We start from the raw sequence: 23665 nt of genomic DNA, 5'->3' as shown, positions 1-23665 counted from the left end.
TCTACTCCTTTTCTTGTTACCTCTCACAGGGCTCTCTGACCCTTCCCTGGCCTTCCATTTTTAAACTCCTCTCTGTCTACTCCTTCAGCTAAGTAAAGGAGTGTGGCTGGGGAAAATACCATTGTGGTGCTGGTTAGTTAGGAATGTAGGGTTTCTAGCTCCTGCTGGAGCTTCAGCTCAGCAGACCCTTTTCTAGCCTGTTTCTGCAACCCTAATTAATGAGTACCACCTCCAGTTCCTTACTCTGTTTACCTCATTTCCTTTATCCACAGCAGAATGCTCTTTCTTCCCTTTTTTTTTTTTTTTTTTTTTGCGGTATGCGGGCCTCTCACCGTTGTAGCCTCTCTCGTTGCGGAGCACAGGCTCCAGACGTGCAGGTTCAGCGGCCATGGCTCACGGGCCCAGCCACTCCACAGCATGTGGGATCTTCCTGGACCGGGGCACGAACCCGTGTCCCCTGCATCGGCAGGTGGACTCTCAACCACTGCACCACCAGGGAAGCCCAGCTTTCTTCCTTCTTTTTAGAACACATAGCTAGTGTTCTTAACCTGGATCCATGGATTTCCAAATGGCTCATGGAGAAGATTCAGGGCATTGATGAACTTGGGTGGGAAAAAATATCACATCTTTATTTTCATTAATCTTTAATTGAAATGGAGCCTTTCTTTCTTTTTTTTTTTTTTTTAAGATGTTGGGGGTAGGAGTTTATTAATTAATTTATTTTTGCTGTGTTAGGTCTTCGTTTCTGTGCGAGGGCTTTCTCGAGTTGTGGCAAGCGGAGGCCACTCTTCATTGCGGTGTGCAGGCCTCTCACTATCGCGGCCTCTCTTGTTGCGCAGCACAGTCTCCAGACGCGCAGGCTCAGTAGTTGTGGCTCACGGGCCTAGTTGCTCCGTGGCATGTGGGATCCTCCCAGACCAGGGCACGAACCCGTGTCCCCGGCATTAGCAGGCAGACTCTCAACCACTGCGCCACCAGGGAATCCCGGAGTGTTTCTTTCTGTTATTAATGCAGACAACAAACCACTAGTGTTAGCAGTATCTGTGACTTCCACGCCTATAGAATTCAGTTAATTTTATATCACTTGTATAGATTTGGATTTTTTTAATTAATTAATTAATTTGGTAGCGCTGGATCTTAGTTGTGGCAGGTGGGCTCCTTAGTTGTGGCATGCAAACTTTTAGTTGCAGCATGCATGTGGGATCTAGTTCCCTGACCAGGGATCAAACCTGGGCCCCCTGCATTGGGATTGCAGAGTCTTAACCACTGCGCCACCAGGGAAGTCCCTAGATTTGGTTGGGTTTTTTGTGTTTTTTTTTTTTAATTAAAAATTTTTTTTCTATTATTTATTTTTGGTTGCGTTGAGTCTTCATTGCTGCACACATGCTTTCTCTAGTTGCAGTGAGCGGGGACTACTCTTCGTAGCAGTGTGCAGGCTTCTCATTGTGGAGCGTCGGCTCTAGGAGTGTGGGCTTCAGTAGTTGCAGCACGTGGGCTCAGTGGTTACGGCATGTGGGCTCTAGGGCGCGTGGGCTTCAGTAATTGTAATGCATGGGGCTCAGTAGTTGTGGCTCATGGGCTGTAAAGCGCAGGCTCAGTAGTTGTGGTGCACGGGCTTAGTTGCTCCACAGCATGTGGGATCTTCCCGGACCAGGGCTCAAACCCATGTCCCCTGCATTGGCAGGCAGATTCTTCACCACTGCACCACCAGGGAAGCCCTTTAATTTTCTGTGTATTTTTTGCATTTAAATCCATAGGCTTTTTGCAAATGCTGAAGGGGTCTATAGATCAAAGAAAAAGCTTAAGAATCCTTAATCTATAGGCTCCCTGTGCCCCGTTTCCCTGCAGTTTTCTCTCTCTTGCCTGAGGACAGCACCTCCACTTGTCCCTTTGCTTTTGTTCCGTTCTGCACACCCTGGGCCCTTACTGTGTTCATTATTCCTATCTTATTTGTTTATCCTATTCTTTAATACTGTGTTCTTTAATATTAACTGTATAATAAAATACATGGTTTAGTATATATTCATAGTGTAAAAACTTACATAGAACTGAAGAATATAAAATAAAAAGGTAATCGCTCCTCTGGCCTCAAATTCCATTTCCCTGGGGGAATCCTATGGACTTGTGTGCAATTCAGAAAAATACTATTTTTAACTCTACTCTAGTCTGTATTAGAACACCTTTTACTTCCCCCTAAATTATATTTTAGCGCTTTACACATTAGATTCTAAAAGATTTACTCCACCTCTGTCATTACTCTCCCTTAGCTAGGGGCTTCCTCAGGAAAAGACGGGGATTGTGTCTTAGTCAAAAATGAATCCCCAGCTCATCCAAACTGAATGACCAGCACATACATTATTGGTACTCAGCAATGCTAAAATTGAATTAAAAAATGGCCTCTTAGTTGCTATGTTGGCACCCCGTGTAACTGATGCTCTGTTGTGTATAGATTGGTCCATATAAAACTCATGGTACATGATGAGAAAATATTCTTTTAAAATTATTTATTTATTTAATTTTGGCTGTGTTGGGTCTTCGTTTCTGTGCCAGGGCTTTCTCTAGTTGCGGCAAGCGGGGGCCACTCTTCATTGCGGTGCACGGGCCTCTCACTATCGCTGCCTCTCTTGTTGCAGAGCACGGGCTCCAGACGCGCAGGCTCAGTAGTTGTGGCTCACGGGCCTAGTTGCTCCGCGGCATGTGGGATCTTCCCAGACCAGGGCTCGAACCCGTGTCCCCTGCATTGGCAAGCAGATTCCCAACCACTGCACCACCAGGGAAGCCCGAGAAAATATTTTTTTTAATTGTTGAAAAATGTCACAGTATTAATAATTAATCAAAACAGAACAATATCATTGAAATAAGTTTTTTTAGTTATCTGGGATGTCAGTGTTTGAGAAAAAGTAGATTTAATTGAGAGATGAAATGGGTAGCTGAGGATTTTGGTGAAGACTTTTCTGAAAGTACATTTGAGGGCTTCTGATGTCAAGTCTGATAATGATTTTTTAATTTCATTCACTTTTATGTCATTTTGTAGTTACAATTTTAAATTTATTTTTATTAACTTAAAGCCTGTCACTAGCACATTAGTTTTTTCACCACTATTCTGGCCATTTAAAAAAATCTCAGACAACTTTGATTTTTCATAGTCCTAATTGACTGAGGATATATTGATAGAAGAGGAAAAGTTGAGCAGAGAACATTTATTTCCTGGGTGTGGGGCTGAAGAATGCCTAAGAGAGAGGCTGCGCATTGGTTGAGACATTTCTTTCTGATTACCACCAGGTGGCAGCACTGGCTCAGGACGACTGGGTTTCTGCCCTGAATCAGAAGGAAGGGAAGGTTTAGAGGCAGGTGACAACATTATGCCCTTTCCCTCTGTCTTCCCCTTTCCCTGAATTGGATGTCATAAGGCCGGGAATGAAGCACATCTTTGTTATATTTTATTATCTGATCATTTTATTGTTTTCTTTTTTTCTTTCTGTGCTTGTAGTTCCTTCAGAAACAGGTGACGTTTTTCTGCCAGTCACATTGTATTCTTGCTTCTTGCTTTTATAATGCTTTTGCTTCTTATTGTAGAGGATAATGGAAAATTAATATATTCTGACTTTATGGCATTGGAAAATCTGCACACAAATTCGCACAATTGCAATTAGATTATAGCCAGTTGATTTTCTGAATTTTGCAGAAATCCTGGCAATAACATTTTACTATTTAATACCAACAATGATTTTTCAAAAATCTAAACATGGCTGTTAATAAAATAACATATTCAGGATTTACAGTAGTAGATAATGGTAATAGTGTAGAATGGAATATCCTGGTCTTGCTTCCTTCTAACTAATGATACTATGTTGACCTGAAATACAGTATTTAGGATCAGGCTTTTCCCCGCCATCTTGACACTTTAGCCTCATTTTGCTGATTCTCTACTTCTGCACATCTTATGCACGTCTTTCCCTAAACCATTTGCTCATCTTTATTTATTTTTTGGGGGGGATTTATATCAACTTTATTTCAACTTTCCATATTTTTTATGACATGTGCATTATTGTTTCATCGCTTTCAAACCTGCCTCATGTTTTTCACAGTTAACTTTGATTTATTCGTTTGAGCAGACTTGAATCAAAGCACTACATTTACTAATGATGGTAGATTCTTCTGAAGCTCTTTTCTTAAACATCTTTATTGGAGTTTAATTGCTTTACAATGGTGTGTTAGTTTCTGCTGTATAACAAAGTACATCAGCCATACATATACATATATCCCCATATCTCCTCCCTCTTGCGTCTCCCTCCCACCCTCCCTATCCCACCCCTCTAGGCGGACACAAAGCACCAAGCTGATCTCCCTGTGCTATGTGGCTGCTTCCCACTATCTGTTTTATATTTGGTAGTGTATATATGTCCATGCCACTCTCTCACTTTGTCCCAGCTTACCCTTCCCCCTCCCTGTGTTCTCAGGTCCATTCTCTATGTCTGTGTCTTTATTCCTGTCCTGTCCCTAGGTTCTTCAGAACCTTTTTTTTTCTTTTTTAGATTCCATATATATGTATTACCATATGGTATTTGTTTTTCTCTTTCTGACTTACTTCACTCTGTATGACAGTCTCTAGGTCCATCCACCTCACTACAAATAACTCAATTTCGTTTCTTTTTATGGCTGAGTAATATTCCATTGTATATATGTGCCACATCTTCTTTATCCATTCATCTGTCGATGGACACTTAGGTTGCTTCCATGTCCTGGCTGTGGTAAATAGAGCTGCAGTGAACATTGTGGTACATGACTCTTTTTGAATTATGGTTTTTTCAGGGTATATGCCCAGTAGTGGGATTGCTGGGTCACATGGTAGTTCTATTTTTAGTTTTTTAAGGAACCTCCATACTGTTCTCCATAGTGGCTATATCAGTTTACATTCCCACCAGCAGTCATTTGCTCATCTTTAAAAAGGGACTTTCTTTGGGGGAAATTTTAAAATTAAGGAATATCATTCCTTAATAATAGATACATACTTTTGTGTTTTCCCTCCCCTGCTTTTCTGCCCTCAGAGGAAAATGTGATGCTAAGTAACAATCTGTGAACAGTTAATTCCTTTATAAGGTTGGTATTGTAAACAGAAGATTTAACATGAAAATGTAGCATTAAAAAAATTAGGTTGTTTAATAATGGCCTCTTAATACCACCTAAATTGTAATTAGCAGAGTATAACTTGGTTCAGTGAAGTTTTAAATGCTTGCTTTTTCACATTGGCTCCCTGTTCGGGATTCTTTTTGATTTTGTTTAAAATCATACTGATAGAAATATATTTAAGTTATTTTTATTGTATATTTCAGTCTTTCAATTTGAGGACAGCTTGGCTCAGTCCCTAGTCTTTCCTAAATACTTTGACATAGCACACGTACCCTACAATGATAAAAGTCCACTTATGTGGATCTGTTAAAAAAAATCTTCTATTCTGGGTTTTAATTTCTTGAATAAAAAACATATTTAATGCTGGGTTTCCATCTAAGTAAATGCTTAACTCATTTAAATATATGCTTTTCAAAAACTAGTGTGATTAAAACATTAACAGGATCTTAAATATGAATTAATAATCCGACTACTTCTTGTAGAACAGTGGTCCCCGGCCTTTTTGGCACCAGGGACCAGTTTCGTGGAAGGCGATTTTTCCGGAGGTGGGTGGGGGTGGCTTCAGGATGATTCAAGCGCATTACATTTACTGTGCACTTCATTTCTATTGTTATTACACTGTAATATATAATGAAATAATGATACAACTCACCATAATGCAGAACCAGTGGGAGCCCTGAGCTTGTTTTCCTGCAACTAGATGGTCCCATCTGGGGGTGATGGGAGACAGTGACACCTGAAGTGTGTTGCTTATGTCCAGTCTACTCTGTGATCTCGTTTTGGTCGCTGTCACTGCAGAAAACCCTGCTTCACAAAGATAGGATGTTGGAAATGGAAGCAGGCTTTTCAGTGCTTTTGTGGCAATCTCAGGATATTCCACCTTGACTTTAATAATCCAGAATGTATGGAGATTTGAAGTTGTCTCAAACATACTTTTAAGGCCACTGTCATTTGCAGTCTCAAGCAGTTGATCGTCTTCTAGCACGAACAAAGTTGATTCACCTGGTTTATTCACAAATGGGTCGCGGATCCATTCCTTCCCAGTTCGGGGGTCTTTTGTGTTTGGGAAGTAATGCTCAAACTCTTTTGATAGCTGAGATAGGTGATCATGCATCAGCTAGGAGAAAGAAGGCCCTGGCTCAGTTTCTTTCAAAATCTCTGCTAATGTTTGAAACATGTCAAAAATCCCAGTGTTCACTTGTTGCCCCCATAATTCCAATTCAGCTTTGAATGCAGCCACCTTATCTGCCCACTTGGACACAGTTATCATTCTCCCTTCAAGTGACAGATTGAGTTTGTTGAGCAGGTTGAATATGCCACACAAGTAAGCAAGTTTTGCGACCCATTCTGTGTCACTGTAATGTGCTGCCAGTGGTGACTGTTTTGCTAAAAGAAATCTCTGGAGTGGCTCTCATAACTCAGAAACTCTGGCCAGTGATCTACCTTTGGAAAGCCATCTCACTTCTGTGTGTAAGAGAAGACATGTGTGCTCTGCGTCCATCTCCTCACAGAGCTGCGTGAGCAGACGTGAGTTAAGGGCATGTACTTTAATGTGGTTGATAATTTTAATCACATCCTGCAAGACGTTGTTAAGTTCAGGTGACATTTTTTGGCTAGCCAGCATTTCTTTATGGATGACACACGGTGTATAGACTGACATTCAGAGGAAACCTCTTTGACCTGACTAGTGAAACCAGAAAACCGTGCAGTCATGGCAGCCGCTCCATCCGTGCATATACCGACACAGAATGACCAGTTGAATTTTCCTGATGTGTAATCATTCAAAGACTTGAATAGTTCTGCAGCTGTGGTGGTGGTTGGCAACAAAAGTGCACATAACATATCATCACGCACATCCTCCTGAAAATTATATCGCACAAAAACAAGCGTTGTTGCCTTGTCAACATCGGTAGACTCGTCAACCTGGATTGTGTACCACAGCGACTCATTAATCCTCTCTAACAATTGTGCCTCAATATCCTCTGCTATTTCATCAATTCGTCTAGTTATAGTGCTAGCCGAAAGAGGAACACGTGCCACCTTTTGAACTGCAGCCTCTCCTAAAAGTTCACGACAAATGTCCTTAGCAGCAGGCAGGACACCAATAGTAAAGGGCTTCTTAGCTTTAGCAATGCGGTTAGCCGCTAAGAATGATGCTCTCAGTGCAGACACATTTGATGAAGTGGTGGCCTTCAGTAATTGCTTCTGTTCTTTGTGTTCACGTTTTTTTCTTTTGAAAAACTCCAAAGGCTTGTCTTTTAATTCAGGGCGCTTGGTCTCCATGTGGCAAAGCAGTTTTGAAGGTTTCATGACTTTGTTGGATAGCTGGTCGCCACATGTTATACAAGTGGGCTTGGAGAATGTGAATCACCTGTTGCAATGAACCCATAATTTAAGTAGGACTCTTGGTATTTTCTTTTCAGTGCAGCTTTCTTTTTGTTGGCAGTCTCAGAGTCTTCTGCTGTCTCATCATTGGGTCTTTCCCCCTTTTCAAAGAAGCTCTCCAGTGATGTTTGTTTTCTACTCATTTTGGCTAGGGTTAGCTTATGGGCTTACCAAAACTGACTGAGACAAGTGCACAGTGCGGGAAGGAGGCGCAGACAGAAGTGGTAATTAAAATAATGGGCGGGCCACGCACGGACTAAAATAAGTGTCGGATTCTGACTTAAAGCCTGCCACCAGATACAGCTGTACAATTGAAGTACAACAACTCACTTGCCCCTATAAAGCCTGCCACCGGATGCAGCTTAATTGTCACTTGCCACTCACTGGCAGGGTATTGATACGAGTCTGCAAGCACGTATGGTCTCTGTGCAGTCAAACCTCTCCGCTAATGATAATCTGTATTTGCAGCTGCTCCCCAGCGCTAGCATCACTGCCTCAGCTCCACCTCAGATCATCAGGCATTAGATTCTCATAAGGAGCACAAAACCTAGATTCCTCGCATGTGCAGTTCACAGGTTTGTGCTCCTATGAGAACCTAATGCTGCTGCTGATCTGACAGGAGGCGGAGCTCAGGTGGTAGTGGGAGTGATGCGGAGTGGCTGTAAATGCAGATGAAGCTTCTGTTGCTAGCCTTGCTCTCACCTCCTGCTCTGCAGCCTGGTTCCAGTACCAGTCTGTGGCCCGGGGGTTGAGGACCCCTGTTGTAGAAGATAACATGACTGGTTTATAATTTTTCTGTGGTCTAGTTTTTTGTTCTAATTTTGTGAGAATTAAAGTAGGGAATTTCAGCCACCTAATGTAAGTCATTATTTGATGTTTTTCTTGGAGCATCTCACATTCTTGAAAATACACATGGCAAAATCAGTTTTACCAAGAATTTCTGTAACTTTAAGATGATGTAGAGTAGAACTTGACTCAAGGCAAGTATCATAAAGCCAAGTTTTTAGGGCCATCAGTGGCTTACAGCTGAAGATGGCATTATGAAGATAACATCAGTGGTTAGAACCTCTTAGCTTTTCCAAAATGCAGTCATCTTCCAGTGAATGCTAATCCCACTCGCAGCTGAGGCCTGCTGCTTTGGGGATCCCCCTCGGTACGCTCTTGGCTCTTATAATTGCTAGCAACAGGAGCCATGCTGCCTGATAGAGCTGGCAGCTAAGCCCATAGGTGCAGTTATGCTTTCATTCCCTAGTGTGCGTGAATACACACCCATATCCACTTATCCACCTGTAGTTTGAGATGAGAGGAGGTAAGAGCTAGCTAGGCTTATAGTGCCATACCTAAATTTGCTGGCTCAAGTTTCTTATTTCACCATCACCTTGCCCACTGGGGAGCCAATGACAGTTTTAGAAACAGTACCAAATCAGAAATCCCTCTGGAATTATCTCTTTTGAAAGAAACACAGGTGTTGATTTTTTCCCTTCCTCCTCCTCCTTGATGGCAGCTTGAAGTAAGAGTGAGGGTGTGGTGACTGGGAGCCAGTACTCTCTAGGAGAGCCAGATCAGCAGAAGTATTACTCCGCAGCCCTGTGCTAGGTGATACCCTATAGGTCCGGACATCTAAATGTAAGCCGGTATCTCCAAAGCATTTCCTAACACTGTCATTGCCCAAGTAGACCTTTATTTAGCTGGGTCCTAACTTCCAACTAGAGCTTTTCTTTTCTGGACAGCAGCTATGATATATATAGTTCCTGTCATGTGAGCATACTAATGCCATTCTGCTCTCACAGGCTAGTGCTTTTCAGTAACGTTAGCAGAGGAGGAGAGGAGGATACATTAGGTGAGAAAGTATTGACAGGAAGTCCAGGTAGGCCTGCCACCTGAACCTTCTGGGGACAGGTAACACTGTGGGGCCTGAGCTTTGTATTGGAGTGCCTCTAGGGAAATACGGGTTCTGTTTGGGGGGTGGGTCACTTCGAATGGCTTTAGTTACTAATGGCAACGGTATGTTAGGATACTGACCCCTTCATGTAGACGTGGATTTGGAAAGTTAAAAGATCAGCATACGTTTGGCTGAAGGAGCTCTGAGGGCATATCTAATTACTGGGTCTGTTAAACAAAAGAGATCTTGTTTTAGATGGATTGATAGAAAATTTCTGGATCAATTCTGAAACACAAAGCAATTATTTTTAATACAATTTATGATTTGTGTGACTACATTATAACATTTCATGTGGCTTAAAATTATATGGGTAAAACATACCTTCACCAGTAATCATCTATGATGCCATTTACTGAATTAAGTTTTTTGAAGGTTATAGTATTAGAAGCATTACACATCTGAAAGCATACTGTTAATGAATGCTATTCTTTCTGTATCAGAAATTCACTTTTCATAATTATTTTTTAGCATACATCTCTGTTGATAAATCCATGTATGTATTCACGTAGCCCATTGTCTGGTTGTATGATCTTTCAACCAAAACCATCCTTTGCAGATGCTTTTACTGACTCTGCTATCAGTGCTAAAGTGAATGGTGAACACAAAGAGAAGGACCTGGAGCCCTGGGATGCAGGTGAACTCACTACCAGTGAGGAACTGGAGGCTTTGGAAAATGATGTTGTAAGCAAAATCTTTTCGATTAGTAACGCTATGGTCATGTGATATGGTATGACATCCTATCACTTGGTTTTAATTTAAGTATGTTGTTGTGAATATATTTAAAGTAGCAGTTTTATTGTGTAAATAGACTTTGCCCTAGGCAGTATATACAGAAAAATGTTTCTTTGGGATGCTTATGAATTATTTGTATGTTTTTAAAGTAAGTCCTAATAAGCAACATAAAAATTTAAATTGGAAACCATGGGAAACTAGAAATGCTGGCATGTTTTGCTTTGAGTACTCTGCAGACTAGGCAGCCTAAGGAAAGTGGTGTCTTGTCTGTTCACTTTACCTAGCGGCGAGGTCAAAGTGTGACTTTTAGGCTTCTTGTCTGTCAGAGAGGCACTCATTATTAAGATATATTGTTAGATTACATTAGAATTAAAGCAATAAGTAAATTTCTTTGTCTTAAAATTAGGAACATTCTCAACAAAAATCTATTTCCAGAAGGCTCTTGGCATATATTATTTTTACTTTTCCCATAACACATCATCTATAAATCAAATACTTAGTAATGACTCTGTCATTAGGATTCTGTAAATTCTGTTTCTAAACTGTGGAGATAGAAGCAAAAAGTCTCTTGCCAAAAATGAGTGTTTAGATAGTAAAATTTGAATGGGATGGGGGACTTCCCTGGCGGTCCAGTGATTAGAACTTCACCTTCCAATGTAGGGGGTGGCGTGTTTGATCCCTGGTCAGGGAGCTAGGATCCCATGTGCCTCATGGCCAAAAAACTGAAACATAAAACAGAAGCAATATTGTAACAGATTCAATAAAGACTTGTAAAAAAGTGGTCCACATCAAAAAAATCTTTAAAAAAAAAATTTCAAAGGGATGAAGAATCTTTCATTGAATATTACAGAAAAGTCTTATTTAACAAATCTGCATTTGATGTTTAAGTCATTGTCTAGTTGCAAAACTGGCAATACATAGACAATGCATCATTATTAATTTTCAAACTTTTTAAAGAAGCACATATAACTGAATGTGAAGGTTCTCAGGTTTGTGCAGCACATCACCTCTGTGGAGGATATGGAAAAGCAGGCACTCTTTTTGTTTTTTTTCTAATTGATAGCGAAGCAGTTAAATTGATAGACGTTTTCTAGAGAGTATTCTGGCAATGTTTTATCAAAATTTAAAACACATATACACTTTATTTAATCTACGCTGGGTCTTAGTTGCAGCACGCAGGCTTCTTAGTTGTGGCATGCAGACTCTTAGTTGCGGCATGCATGTGGGATCTAGTTCCCCAATCAGGGATCGAAGCCGGGCCCTCTGCATTGGGAGCGTGGAGTCTTACCCACTGGACCACCAGGGAAGTCCCCACACATACACTTTGGTCCAGCAATTCTACCTCTGAGAATTTATCCATAAGACTTTCAAATAATTATGTATGAGGATTTTTTCACAGCATTTTATTCTAATAGTGAAAAATAGGAAACATCCTAACTGTCCATCAATAGTGCATGGGTTAAATAGATTTATTGTACCTCCGTTCAGTTGAAGTACTGTATGTCCACTGGAAAGAAAGATATTCTGGGAAGATATCTAAAACTTACTAAAAGAAAAAGTAGGGCTTCCCTGGTGATGCGGTGGTTGAGAGTCTGCCTGCCGATGCAGGGGACACGGGTTCGTGCCCCGGTCTGGGAGGATCCCGCGTGCCGCAGAGCGGCTGGGCCCATGAGCCATGGCCGCTGAGCCTGTGCGTCCGGAGCCTGTGCTCCGCAACGGGAGAGGCCGCAACAGTGAGAGGCCTGTGTACCACAAAAAAAAAAAAAGAAAAAGCAAGTTGCAGAGAATTTTCAAAAAAGAGAGCTGATGATAATAACCATATTCTTATATATGTACAGAGAATGTCTGGAATTATGCCCAAGAAGTTGTTAATGGTGGTTATCTGTGCGCACTGGGATTGGCAGATTTTACTTTTCACTGGATGTCTTTCTGCACTGTTTAAATTTTTTACATGGAGCATATACTAAAAGAGCATATTTTAAAGCTTCCATAGGTAACTGATTTCCTACCCGCATGTGTTAGGCCGAAGTAGTTGATTTAGTGGTGGAATTACATTATAGTTTTATCTGGAGTAGCACAGAGGGAGCCAAGGTTAATGGGTGACCTTAGAGGCAAGTTTTAGTCTTGAAATTGCCATCAACATTGCTCAGATGACGCTGTGCCCTCTTCTGACATGGATAATGATAACCCCTTTCTACCAGTGAGACCTGATGATCAGTCAACTCAAAAAGGTTTCAGGTAAATACCTTGTAGAAAGGTCACCGTTAGGGAGTAGGGAAAGGAGAGAACCCTGACCTGAGGATATTTTATGAAGTAACTAAAATGTTCTGAACTTTTACTAATAACATCTCAAATAATTGTTTCGTATACAGTTGACCTTTGAACAGCACAGGTTTGAACCACACTGGTCCACTTATACGCATTTTTTTGCAATAGTAAATACTATAGTAATGCACTATCCAAGATTGGTTGAATCTACAGATTTTCGACTATGCCTGGAGTCAGTGACCCTAACACCCCACCCCCTGAATTGTTGAAGGTTCGACTGTAGTTATTTACCAACTTGTAGGGGCTGATGTGTAGAAGAAAGTTTTTCCTTAAGACATTTTTAAAGCAAATTTTTGCCTGTTTTTTAATTTTGCTAGATTTTGCTTGAATAGTACGATAGATATTGTTAATGTAGATATCGACTATAACTGAATTAAAGAAGACAAATACATTGTCATTTTGAAAAATGAGCTTCATTTTCTTCTAGTCTAATGGATGGGATCCCAATGATATGTTTCGATATAATGAAGAAAATTATGGTGTAGTGTCTACATATGATAGCAGTCTATCTTCATATACGTAAGTTTTAAAAGTTTGCTTTTGTTTTAATACATATTTGCCTTTGATTTTCATCAACCTAAATTATGATGTTGAATAAATGTTTCTGTTGGATTTTAAGTTAAATGATTATGTGAAAGAATTATCCTTTTACTACCTACGCTGATAAATTCCCATTAAAACAGGGATTAAATGTAGTTTACTTATACCCTAATTTTTTGCTCTAAATAAATTTTGTTTCATTTCTACACTGTAAAAACTCTAAATTGGTAAGTGCAGAGGTTATGGGGGAATAGTCAATTTAACCAGTTTTGGAAATGTTATATTCCTCTAGGGAAAAGGTAACAAGAAAAATCAAGTTTTGATTTATAAATAAATAGATGACTGTAGCTCTCTTACAGTTTTACCAGCATTTTAAACTCTGAACTCTCTTAATAGTTGATTGTGACAGATATGTAAACTATGACTGAAAAATACTCACTTTGCTTTTTCTTTTCTTCATGTTTCAGGGTGCCCTTAGAAAGGGATAACTCAGAAGAATTTTTAAAACGAGAAGCAAGGGCAAACCAGTTAGCAGAAGAAATTGAATCAAGTGCCCAGTATAAAGCCCGGGTGGCCCTGGAAAATGATGATAGGAGCGAAGAAGAAAAATACACAGCAGTTCAGAGAAATTCCAGTGAACGTGAGGGCCACAACATAAACACTAGGTATTTAAAGGAAATCATGATGCAGTATTTTGGATACACAACTCAAGGTCTGTGTGAGAAGGTGTATTATTATTATTATATTTCATCTTCCTTTAATCTAGCTTAGGTAGAGAATGCAAATAGAGTTGGTTTCAGGTTCTGTTAGAGAAAAGATTACAGTCATCTTGGAAAGTATTTTTTGAGCATCACCTCTGTGGAGCCAAGTGTTGGATATACAGTGATGAGCAAGTCGAGGTCTGGAAGAGCTTGTTAAAGAATAATGAACAGGTTGCGGGGGGAGTACATATAATTACAGTTCATTATGATTTCCTAGATTAGAGGGCTGGTCAGAATACTAGAAACATGCAAGTGAGGAGGAACTAGCATAACTTTGTGGGGTGAGAGAATGTCTAACAGAGGAGGTGATGTTTTGTGATAGGATAGTAGATCTGTCTGCCACTCAAAGAGACGTAAAACAGAGGAGTTCCTTGTATGATGAAAGACAGGTGAAAGAACTTGTCCAGTTCAGGGAAAACCTAGTTGTTTCATATGTCTGGAATACACAGTGTATGTTGAGGTTGCAGTGGTAACAGCTGGTGATAGGAACTGAGGTAGTGAAACTCTTTCTGTGTCATGTTAAAAAGCACCCTGTAGATAGGGGATGGCATGAACCAACTATGGGACATTGAGAACTGGCTGAGACATAGAGATCAGTTATTGTATTGAAGTAGTTCAAGTATGAGAACTTGGTGACCAAGGAGACCAGAACCAGTGATAGAAAGGTTAGAAAAACCAGGGATGACCCTGAGTTTTATTTGATAATCAAGCAGATTGGTGGTTGTACTGGTAATGGCGGTAGAAAACATGGAGCAATCTTGAGGGGAGATAGAGTGAGTCCATTTGTGCAATTTACTGCATTTGAGGGGCTCACAGGTCCTCTATACATTTATTCATAAACATGTTGAGAAACAGCTGCTACATACCTGGTAGAATAAGATACACATTCTGTCTTCAAGGCACTCACAGCTTAGGAGTCGTGATTTGAATTAAAGTGTTCAGGGAGAGATGTTGAGACTGTGAGACTGACAGTGTGGATTTGGGGGATTGATGTTGAAGCTGTGAAAAACTAATGAACAGCCACCAAGAGAAGAGATCACAGAGAAAACAAAGTAGAGAAAACCAAGGAAGAACAGTTTCAAGAAGACAGATGTTGATTGATAGAAACAGCCATAAAGAGGCCAAGTGGATAAGAATGAATACACGTCTGTTACATTTTGTCCTTAGCAGGAATATCTGAGGGAAAGGAAAGGCCAGAGGCTAGAGCTTAGAGTAAGATGGAAGAATAGGGGTGTCTGGAAGTGGGGCCATTTGGTTTTAAGTGTTTAACCTTTTAATAACAAGCATTCCCTTCTGCCTAAATTACTTTTAGATATGTTTCATTGGCCTGGTATCTATTAGGATAAAATGATTTAAAGGATCTCTCATTTTCAGGGAAAATAAATATATTCCTCCTGGACAAAGAAATAGAGAAGTCATATCCTGGGGAAGTGGGCGACAGAATTCACCACGTATGGGCCAGCCTGGATCGGGCTCCATGCCATCGAGATCCACCTCTCACACTTCAGATTTCAACCCAAATTCTGGTTCAGACCAAAGAGTAGTTAATGGAGGCAAGTATTTTGACCAAATTTGTCAATGTCATTGATCAAATACATAGTTTTCTGAATATTTACAGTTTTACATTGTTGATAAGAACATGCATACCTTTAATGATTTCTGTGGAGTAGTTTCCACTTAATTTAAATTTGCCTTTGTGAATATCAAATTAGTAAAACTAGTAAAAATTAGTATGTTATTGGCATATACAGCATTTAGCATGATGAAATACTCATGTATTAAGATAAAGTGCTAAATGTAACCAAAGACATTCACTTGGCAAAAAGAACACTCCACATATGTGAAGAAATTGGAAACTTTGGGTAGGTTCTCAATTTTAAAAATACTGGATGATAAAATTATTTAGATATAGTTTACATGGAAAATCCCAATCTGTGTGAGACACTCAGTGGTTAATATAGATTCATTTTTATGAACTGTTTGTTTATATATTTATATTCTGCTTACTTCAAGAAAGGATTTGAGGTAACTTGCAATACAAGACACAATCAAGAGTCATGTGAAGATGGTGAAGATAAAATGTGCTTAAAAAAAATAGAAACAACTCTTAGTGTAAGGGTGAATATTGTAGTTTAGCTTAAGTAAAATACAGAAACTTGAGTCTTTAGTAGGAAGATATTTTTTTCTATTCTGCCTCCATATATAGGTTAAATATAGCCCACGGGTCATGGATCTCTCATACAAGTCAGGGATATTGGACACAGTAGTGCCATAGACTGTATGGAACCATGGTAATTAATAATACTGATGGGGGACTTCCCTGGCAGTCCAGCGGTTAAGACTTGTGCTCTAGGACAGGAATAAAGACGCATATGTAGAGAATGGACTTGAGGACACAGAGAGGGGGAAGGGTAAGCTGGGACGAAGTGAGAGTGTCATGGACATATATACACTACCAAATGTAAAATAGATAGCTAGTGGGAAGTAGCTGCATCGCACAGGGAGATCAGCTTGGTGCTTTGTGACCACCTAGGGGGGTGGGATAGGGAGGGTGGGAGGGAGACACAAGAGGAAGGGCATATGGGGATATATGTATACATATAGCTGAAAAAAAATAAAATGGGAAGCTTTTTAAAATTTATTAGCCTAAAATTAATTTTATCTTATTATTTGAAAGTAGATATAAGGCCAACTCACGGGATTCTATTTATATTACTATTAAAATTGTAATTACTCGTGGAAAAAAAAAAAGACTCAGTGCTGCAGTGCAGGGGACGTGGATTCAATCCCTGGTTGGGGAACTAAGATCCCACTTGCTGTGCAGCACAGCCATAATAATAATAATAATACTGGTGGTGTGTTAGTTACTAACTCAGGGCTAACAGTGGACATTCAATTTTAGGTATTTAAGTTTGGAAAGTTAGAAAAATAGAGAACACTAAGTTTCCAATTTCATTTGTTTTCATTGAGTCTTTCTCCAGAATTCCTCTCCAATGAACACTCTTGAGTATTTTCTATACATTTGTATTGAGGGTGAAATTTCTTTGCTCACTGAGTAAAGAATTTTAGTTGTTCATGAACAGAATTTTCAAAATAAAAAACCTGAAAGGGGCTGGGAAATGTATGATACTCAAGTGTGTGGAACCCTATGGAGAGGAGACCTGGACTGTTTCCTAAGATTAAGGTAAGTGATATGTCATGTTACATGTTAGCTGTATCTTGACCTGTGCATATCCCTCAGTGTCGGTTTATTTGGGGAGGGGATGACTGCTTTGTAGTTGCATTGTTTATTAAGCAGTCTCTTAGATGAATGTTTAACTGCATAAATTATTTAGAAGGTCCCCTTTTTCTAATTTGATAAGATTAAAATATGTGTTCTGAAAAAGCAATGAATATTAACCTGTCACTCCTGTGACTCTAGAAAATAGTAGAAGTAATGTTCTATTTCTCCTTAAATGTACCTGCTTAATGAGATTTCAAACTCAACCTTACATTAAAGTATAAACTAGATGAAAACCACAGAGTTATAAGAAACCAGCATTTTTAATGAGATATAATAGCTGATGTGTCAAGCTAAAACTTTTAATAATAATCTTATTCCTGAGTTTTGTGATTTATTGTGTGAAATTATCTGGTGTATGTTATACTCCTTTTAACAGTTGATTACCAAGAAACAGTTATAGAAGCAGAATTAATAGGCAAAGTCTTAACTGTCTTCTTCAGTAGTATGTGTAGATCCTAATTAACCCTTTGGGAACGTGTATTCATTTAAACAGACTTAATTTTAAGGAGGTTAAAGTAAAATGTGAATTTATGTCAGTTAAGTTATGCTAAAACTTATCACAAATCAAATGACTGTCCTCAAAGGGTTAAAATGTGCAAGAAATCATTTTTGTCATTTTACTTTTTTTTCTGTTTACTTTTTTCCCTCATTTTTTTCTTTAGTTTTTATACTTTCCTTCATATCATTTGTTCTGTCAGGTGTTCCCTGGCCATCGCCTTGCCCATCTCCTTCCTCTCGCCCACCTTCTCGCTACCAGTCAGGTCCCAACTCTCTTCCACCTCGGGCAGCCACCCCTACACGGCCGCCCTCCAGGCCCCCCTCGCGGCCATCCAGACCCCCGTCTCACCCCTCTGCTCATGGTTCTCCAGCTCCTGTCTCTACTATGCCTAAACGCATGTCTTCAGAAGGTACAATACCACAATTTGTTCATGTTTTTGTTTGTCTTTGTTTAACTCCTATGTGAGTTTATAATTACAAAATAGTTTCCTCTTCATTATTTAATAACCTATAATTTCTGTGTTTTAACTTTAGTTTATTAAAACTATTTCTATTAACCTTTTGTTCATTAGAGAGAAATTTGATAAATGCTGTGTGAAGCTATGAACTATCCTGAATTGTAAGAATGAGGGTTTTGTCTCTGCCTGGTAATGATGCTCTTTTACAGCCCAGGGCCTTCTCCCTTCCACTTTACATACAGTGTACAGTGATTAATGGTAAACAGTGAACTTTCTTCATCAGTCTTGGACTTTTTGTAGAACCTATCGTTTTATAGCTCCTTGGCCAAGGTACTAGTGAATTTGCCTGTTGGCCATAGGCAGGAGTGATGGTTTAGGGGTCCTTTTTGAGAGGGACATTACATGTAGCTGCCTTTGTGTGTTTATTCTTAGATTACAATACAGAGTTTAAATTTGTGTTTGGGGAATTAAAAAAAAATAGTTTTGTAATATTTCATAGTGAAAGTCTTTAATCTGGAAGAAGTTCTTGATCTAAGATAAAATTTTTATCTTAGAAAGCTATGTATGAATCTTTAGGGTTTTATTTATTTATTTATTTCCCTTGTCAATAAAAAAGAATAAAATACTGTAGTTCTGATTCATTGATGCTAAATCCACCATTGCTACATATCAGATACATGGATGTGTTGTAGAGAGGTCACATTTTAATCTAAATGTCGTGCGTAAGTAAAAAACCTTTCTTCTGAATGATAATGACCTTTGACATTATTTCAGAGTATTTGATATGTTAAAATTTTAATCTGATTTGTTCATTAAAATTACAGTTGATATTGCTTATGTTGAGACTAACACAGTTTTCTGGCATAAAATGCTTCCCTGGAGAAAACTAGTTGGCTGTTTTTTAATAAATTGTTGTCATCCAGGCAGGGAGGTCCTGTGATCTTGACTAAAGCAGCTAACCTTGTTAGCTGTTGAACAGCATGGTCAACAGCATGTTGAAAGCATGTTGAACGGCATGATTTTCAAGGTGACTTCCTTACTCAGAAGTGCCTGTGATGGTGGCCTCTAAATGAAAAGTTACATTCTGTTGACATATTTGTTGTGGTCTATTGTTTGCGTAAGTGATGTTCGTGAGAATATGTTAGATAAAATAGAACTCATTAGTGAGTGTGAGTGTGTTCACGACAGTTAGATGTAAGGACTCACACAAAAGTACACCATCTCCATATTCAGGGATGCTGTGTTATTCAGTTTTTCTTTTTAAATAATTTGAATTAAAATGTTTTCTAGTCATGTAGTTAGGTGACACTGAAGCATTTTTGAAATGTGAACTTCAAAATAAAACTATTAAATATAGTGGTTTTCTGTGTTTAATATGGAGACTGTATTTTGTTTCTGAAAGTATTTTACATATTGCCAAAGACTGAATTTTTTTAAGTTAGAGTTTGATTTCATTGAGCTATGCCAGCCGTCTTTCTTGGTCTTTTTCTGTAAAGGGACGTAAAAATTATGTATAAATATGCAAATACCCAGTTCTTAACTCATTCTTCAATATAAATTGTATCTCCAGTTGAAAATTATATAACATTAACATTCTTTGTAAGATCGTGCCCATGATTGAATTCCTACTCAGGGCACAAATTAATGTGACATTCTAAAGAGTTTGGCAAGGGACTTCCCTGGCGGTCCAGTGGTTAAGACTCCACACGTCCACTGCAGGGGGCACGGGTTCGATCCCTGGTTGGGGAACTAAGATTCTGTATGCCGCATGGCACAGCCAAAAAAATAAAATAAAAAATAAAGAGTTTGGCAAGGTAAGGGTAAGGGGCCTTGGCTTTGGCATTAAGAATGAGTTTTGCCAGGTGTTATCACTGTCAGGTTTCTGTGGTAAGAGTCATTGTGTCCACTGTTTTCGCCTGACAGTTTTGTTTGAATGCACAGTAGACTTCTTTATAAATAGAAATTGCTAATGGGGTGACAGAATTGATTGATGTGGAGTTTTGACAATTTGTACAGTGCAAATTTCTTCCCCAAATGTCAGTTATTCTAGTCTATAAGTCATGCCTTAACGGTAGAATTTTCAGTTCACAGCCTGTTAAGTATGAGACACTTCCTACAGGTGAGGACTGTTTTAAGACATGGGTCGTGAAATTGTTCACCATGGCAGAAGAGGTAGATAAATTAAGGTTTTGGAGAAATTTAAGAAGGAAAATGTGCATCTTTTTACTAGTACAAAGACATATCGCGGTCAACAGTTTGTTGTTTAAAATTTTTTTCCCCAAATTTTAGAGGTAATATATTGTAGAAAATTTGAGGGAAAAAGGTAAAAGTATGTGTTAAAATAAAAATTATTGCATCATGTAGCTATAACTCTGTTAATATTTTATTATATTTTTATATGCCTACAAATAATGGGTATAGATTAAAGAAACTGCTAAGATCTCTGAGGAGTTATGACATCTTACTGTTAGATTTCTTACCACCAACTGCATGCCTCCCTTTCTTTAAAAATAAAGGGAAATAAAATAAAATTTATTTGTAAGATTTTATGGCATTCCACAAAATAATTCTGAAAGAGTATGGCCAAAAATAAGTGTGGTGTTTGTTTCCTTTTTCTTAACCAAGAAGAAATGAGAGAGAGGGAATGTGTGTGTGTGTGTGTGTGTGTGTGTGTGTGTGTGTGAGAGAGAGAGAGAGAGAGAGAAAGAGAGAAAGAAAGAGAAAGAATGGTCTATGTGTATTTAGCAAAAAAGTAGTACTGATGGACATTGTGGCATTCATGTGATGTTCACTGTTTCTTTCTTAGGGCCTCCAAGGATGTCCCCAAAGGCCCAGCGACACCCTCGAAATCACAGAGTTTCTGCTGGGAGGGGTTCCATTTCCAGTGGCCTAGAATTTGTATCCCACACCCCACCAAGTGAAGCGACTGCTCCTCCAGCAGCAAGGACCAGTCCCGCAGGGGGCACATGGTCATCAGTGGTCAGCGGGGGTAGGTAACACTTGGCTTGGAGCATAATGACAAAGTTCATTTTGTTATTCTACTAGATGTAAAAAGGGCTGGGCTTGAGCTATGTTTGAGGAACTCTTAAGTATATATATGAAAAATAGTGGAGTAACCAGGAATTGGGAAAACTATTTTTTTTTTTCTGGGCTCTACCACTTACCATATGTTAGGGCAAATCATGTGATCATTCTGAATTTCAGTTTTCTCAGTGAGTAATCTTTAGCTAATCTACTTTATGGTCTTCTGATGAAATTCATGTGGGGTTCATAAGTAAGAATATACTTTATAGTTTTATAAAGTATCACTCAAATGGAAGGCAAATATAGTACATAACATTTGGAGGGATCATATTTCGTGTCTTCTTAGCAACTTTGTTCATTGATTCATTCCATACATTCATTCAAGCCCATTTTGGGCTTACAGTGCTGTGTGTTTTTTTTTCCCCCCCATTCATTCATTCCATACATTTTTATTGACATCCTGCTTTATGCCAGGCAGTATTCTGGGCGCAGGTCCTTGTGTTTCCTAGCACCAATATATGGCACTAATTCCTGACCATATTTCCCTTTTAAGGAATAACAAACACGGGGGCCCAAGTTTTATCTCTGATTAGTCTGAAGAATATGCTGATGGCAGCTATAAAGGTGTGAAAAATACACTTTGACAGGATCTTACAATTAAGACTGCTTTTGGGGCTTCCCTGGTGGGCTTCTCACTGTTGTGGCCTCTCCCGTTGCGGAGCACAGGCTCTGAGCCTGTGGCTCAATGGCCATGGCTCAGGGGCCCAGCTGCTCCGCAGCATGTAGGATCTTCCCGGACCGGGGCACGAACCCATGTCCCCTGCATCAGCAGGCGGACTCTCAACCACTGCCACCACCTATTTTAAAGAAACAGTCTCACTTTTTAGTAGAGAATGTTATCTTTATCCTAAAAAGTAGCATTTTTCCTGCCTTAGAAATCCAGTTTCTAAATTCATTTAAAATACTTCGTTTTAGAATTAATACAATTAGGAGAGAAAACTACTGTGGGACATAGGTATTAGTAATTGCTTTCATTCTTCAGATATTTGTATTGTCCATCATCACTGCTATTCCTGAGACTTTGGAAAGGAAAACAGGGTGATGGGATAAAAAGTAATTGGGGAGGAGGTCAGATAGAACTATTTTACCTAGATCTTCAGAAAAGCCTTTTTGAAGAAGTGACATTGAACTGAGAATGTAATGGGTAACTTTTCTCTTTCTTGTAGTTCCAAGATTATCTCCTAAAACTCACAGACCCAGGTCTCCCAGACAGAATAGTATTGGAAATACTCCTAGTGGGCCAGTTCTTGCTTCTCCCCAAGCTGGTATTATTCCAGCTGAAGCTGTTGCTATGCCTGTACCAGCTGCATCTCCTACGCCTGCCAGTCCTGCATCCAACAGAGCTGTAACCCCGTCTCTTGAGGGTATGTAAGAAAGGGCTTCCAGATCCACAATGTCATTTGTGAAGTTGAGTGTTAGAGGTTTAAAAGTTTATGAAAAATGGCTATGTTGTTTTATTCATAGGTATGTATCAATATTTGAGGGTACATTTAAAATTTTATACAAATGAAGTTAGTTGTTTAAGTAATGCTACTAATTTCATATGTTATTCTTGAATGTGTGTTGTTAAGATAGTTTACATTCCTGGGTAGTAAATGTCAATATAAATAAAATTATTAGTGTTTCATATGTCTGCAGAGTTGGAAAGCCTCTGTTTAAATGTTCTTTTCCAAAAACATGGGATCAAAATTGTTGAATATTTTCCCCTTTTACTTCTATAGCTCCTATCTAACTTTGAGTTTTTGTAAAATATTATTTTCTAGCTAAAGATTCCAGGCTTCAAGATCAGAGGCAGACCTCTTCTGCAGGGAATAAAGAAAATACGAAGCCCAATGAGACATCACCTAGCTTCTCAAAAGCTGAAAGTAAAGGTTAGAGCTTTAAAAAGTCTTTGGGTATAACTGTAGAAATAGGAAGGAATATGTCTTATTCTCATGCCCAATACAGAGCATTTTTGGTCAGTACTTTTTCTTAGGATTGTGCATACTTAAATGTATAATTTAACATGTCAAAATCTATAATTAACATATTGAAATTTTTATTATTTTGATAATAGAGTTTATTTTCATTTCTAACATCCCATCCTAAAAGAATTTTAAGTTAAAGATTAGAAATAAATCTGGATCTAACACTTCTTAATTTTACAGGTATATCACCAATTGTTTCTGAACATAGAAAACAGATTGATGATTTAAAGAAATTTAAGAATGACTTTAGGGTAAGTATCGTATTGACTGATGAATTAGATATTAAAAAAATTTTTTTTAAGCATCACTAAAAATTCTTATATCATCCATTTACAAAAATGCATTATGTATACACCCGGAAAAATCAAACCATGTGTATAGAAAGCTAAACATCTTTTTTTTTTTTCCTTTTTAGTTTATTTATTTTTTGGCTGCGTTGGGTCTTCGTTGCTGCACGTGGGCTTTCTCTAATTGCTGGGAACAGGGACTCCTCTTCGTTGAGGTGCGCGGGCTTCTCTCATTGTGGTGGCTTCTCTTGTTGCAGAGCACAGGCTCTA

General features: G+C 38.9%; 1 protein-coding gene across 15 annotated transcripts in view; it reads left to right on the top strand.

Annotated features, from left to right (window-relative positions):
* Nucleotides 1–23665, top strand: part of ATXN2 (ataxin 2) — a 131626-nt gene that overhangs the window by 53210 nt on the left and 54751 nt on the right. For 14 of the 15 annotated variants that reach the window (XM_024758607.1, XM_024758600.1, XM_024758596.1 and 11 more), the window contains exons 6-14: nucleotides 10014–10138; nucleotides 12945–13036; nucleotides 13525–13722; nucleotides 15193–15371; nucleotides 17800–18009; nucleotides 20864–21046; nucleotides 22308–22505; nucleotides 22905–23012; nucleotides 23289–23359. In XM_024758607.1, coding sequence (XP_024614375.1) covers nucleotides 10014–10138; nucleotides 12945–13036; nucleotides 13525–13722; nucleotides 15193–15371; nucleotides 17800–18009; nucleotides 20864–21046; nucleotides 22308–22505; nucleotides 22905–23012; nucleotides 23289–23359 — 1364 coding nt within the window. The remainder of the gene's footprint in view (nucleotides 1–10013; nucleotides 10139–12944; nucleotides 13037–13524; nucleotides 13723–15192; nucleotides 15372–17799; nucleotides 18010–20863; nucleotides 21047–22307; nucleotides 22506–22904; nucleotides 23013–23288; nucleotides 23360–23665) is intronic. The other variant, XM_024758608.1, reaches the window with a different exon arrangement.

The sequence above is a fragment of the Neophocaena asiaeorientalis genome, unplaced genomic scaffold (assembly GCF_003031525.2).
Source record: "Neophocaena asiaeorientalis asiaeorientalis breed wild unplaced genomic scaffold, Neophocaena_asiaeorientalis_V1.1 scaffold77, whole genome shotgun sequence".
Lineage (NCBI taxonomy): Eukaryota > Metazoa > Chordata > Mammalia > Artiodactyla > Phocoenidae > Neophocaena > Neophocaena asiaeorientalis.
The sequence above is the reverse complement of the archived record's forward strand: the minus strand, read 5'-3'. Positions and strand labels throughout refer to the sequence as shown.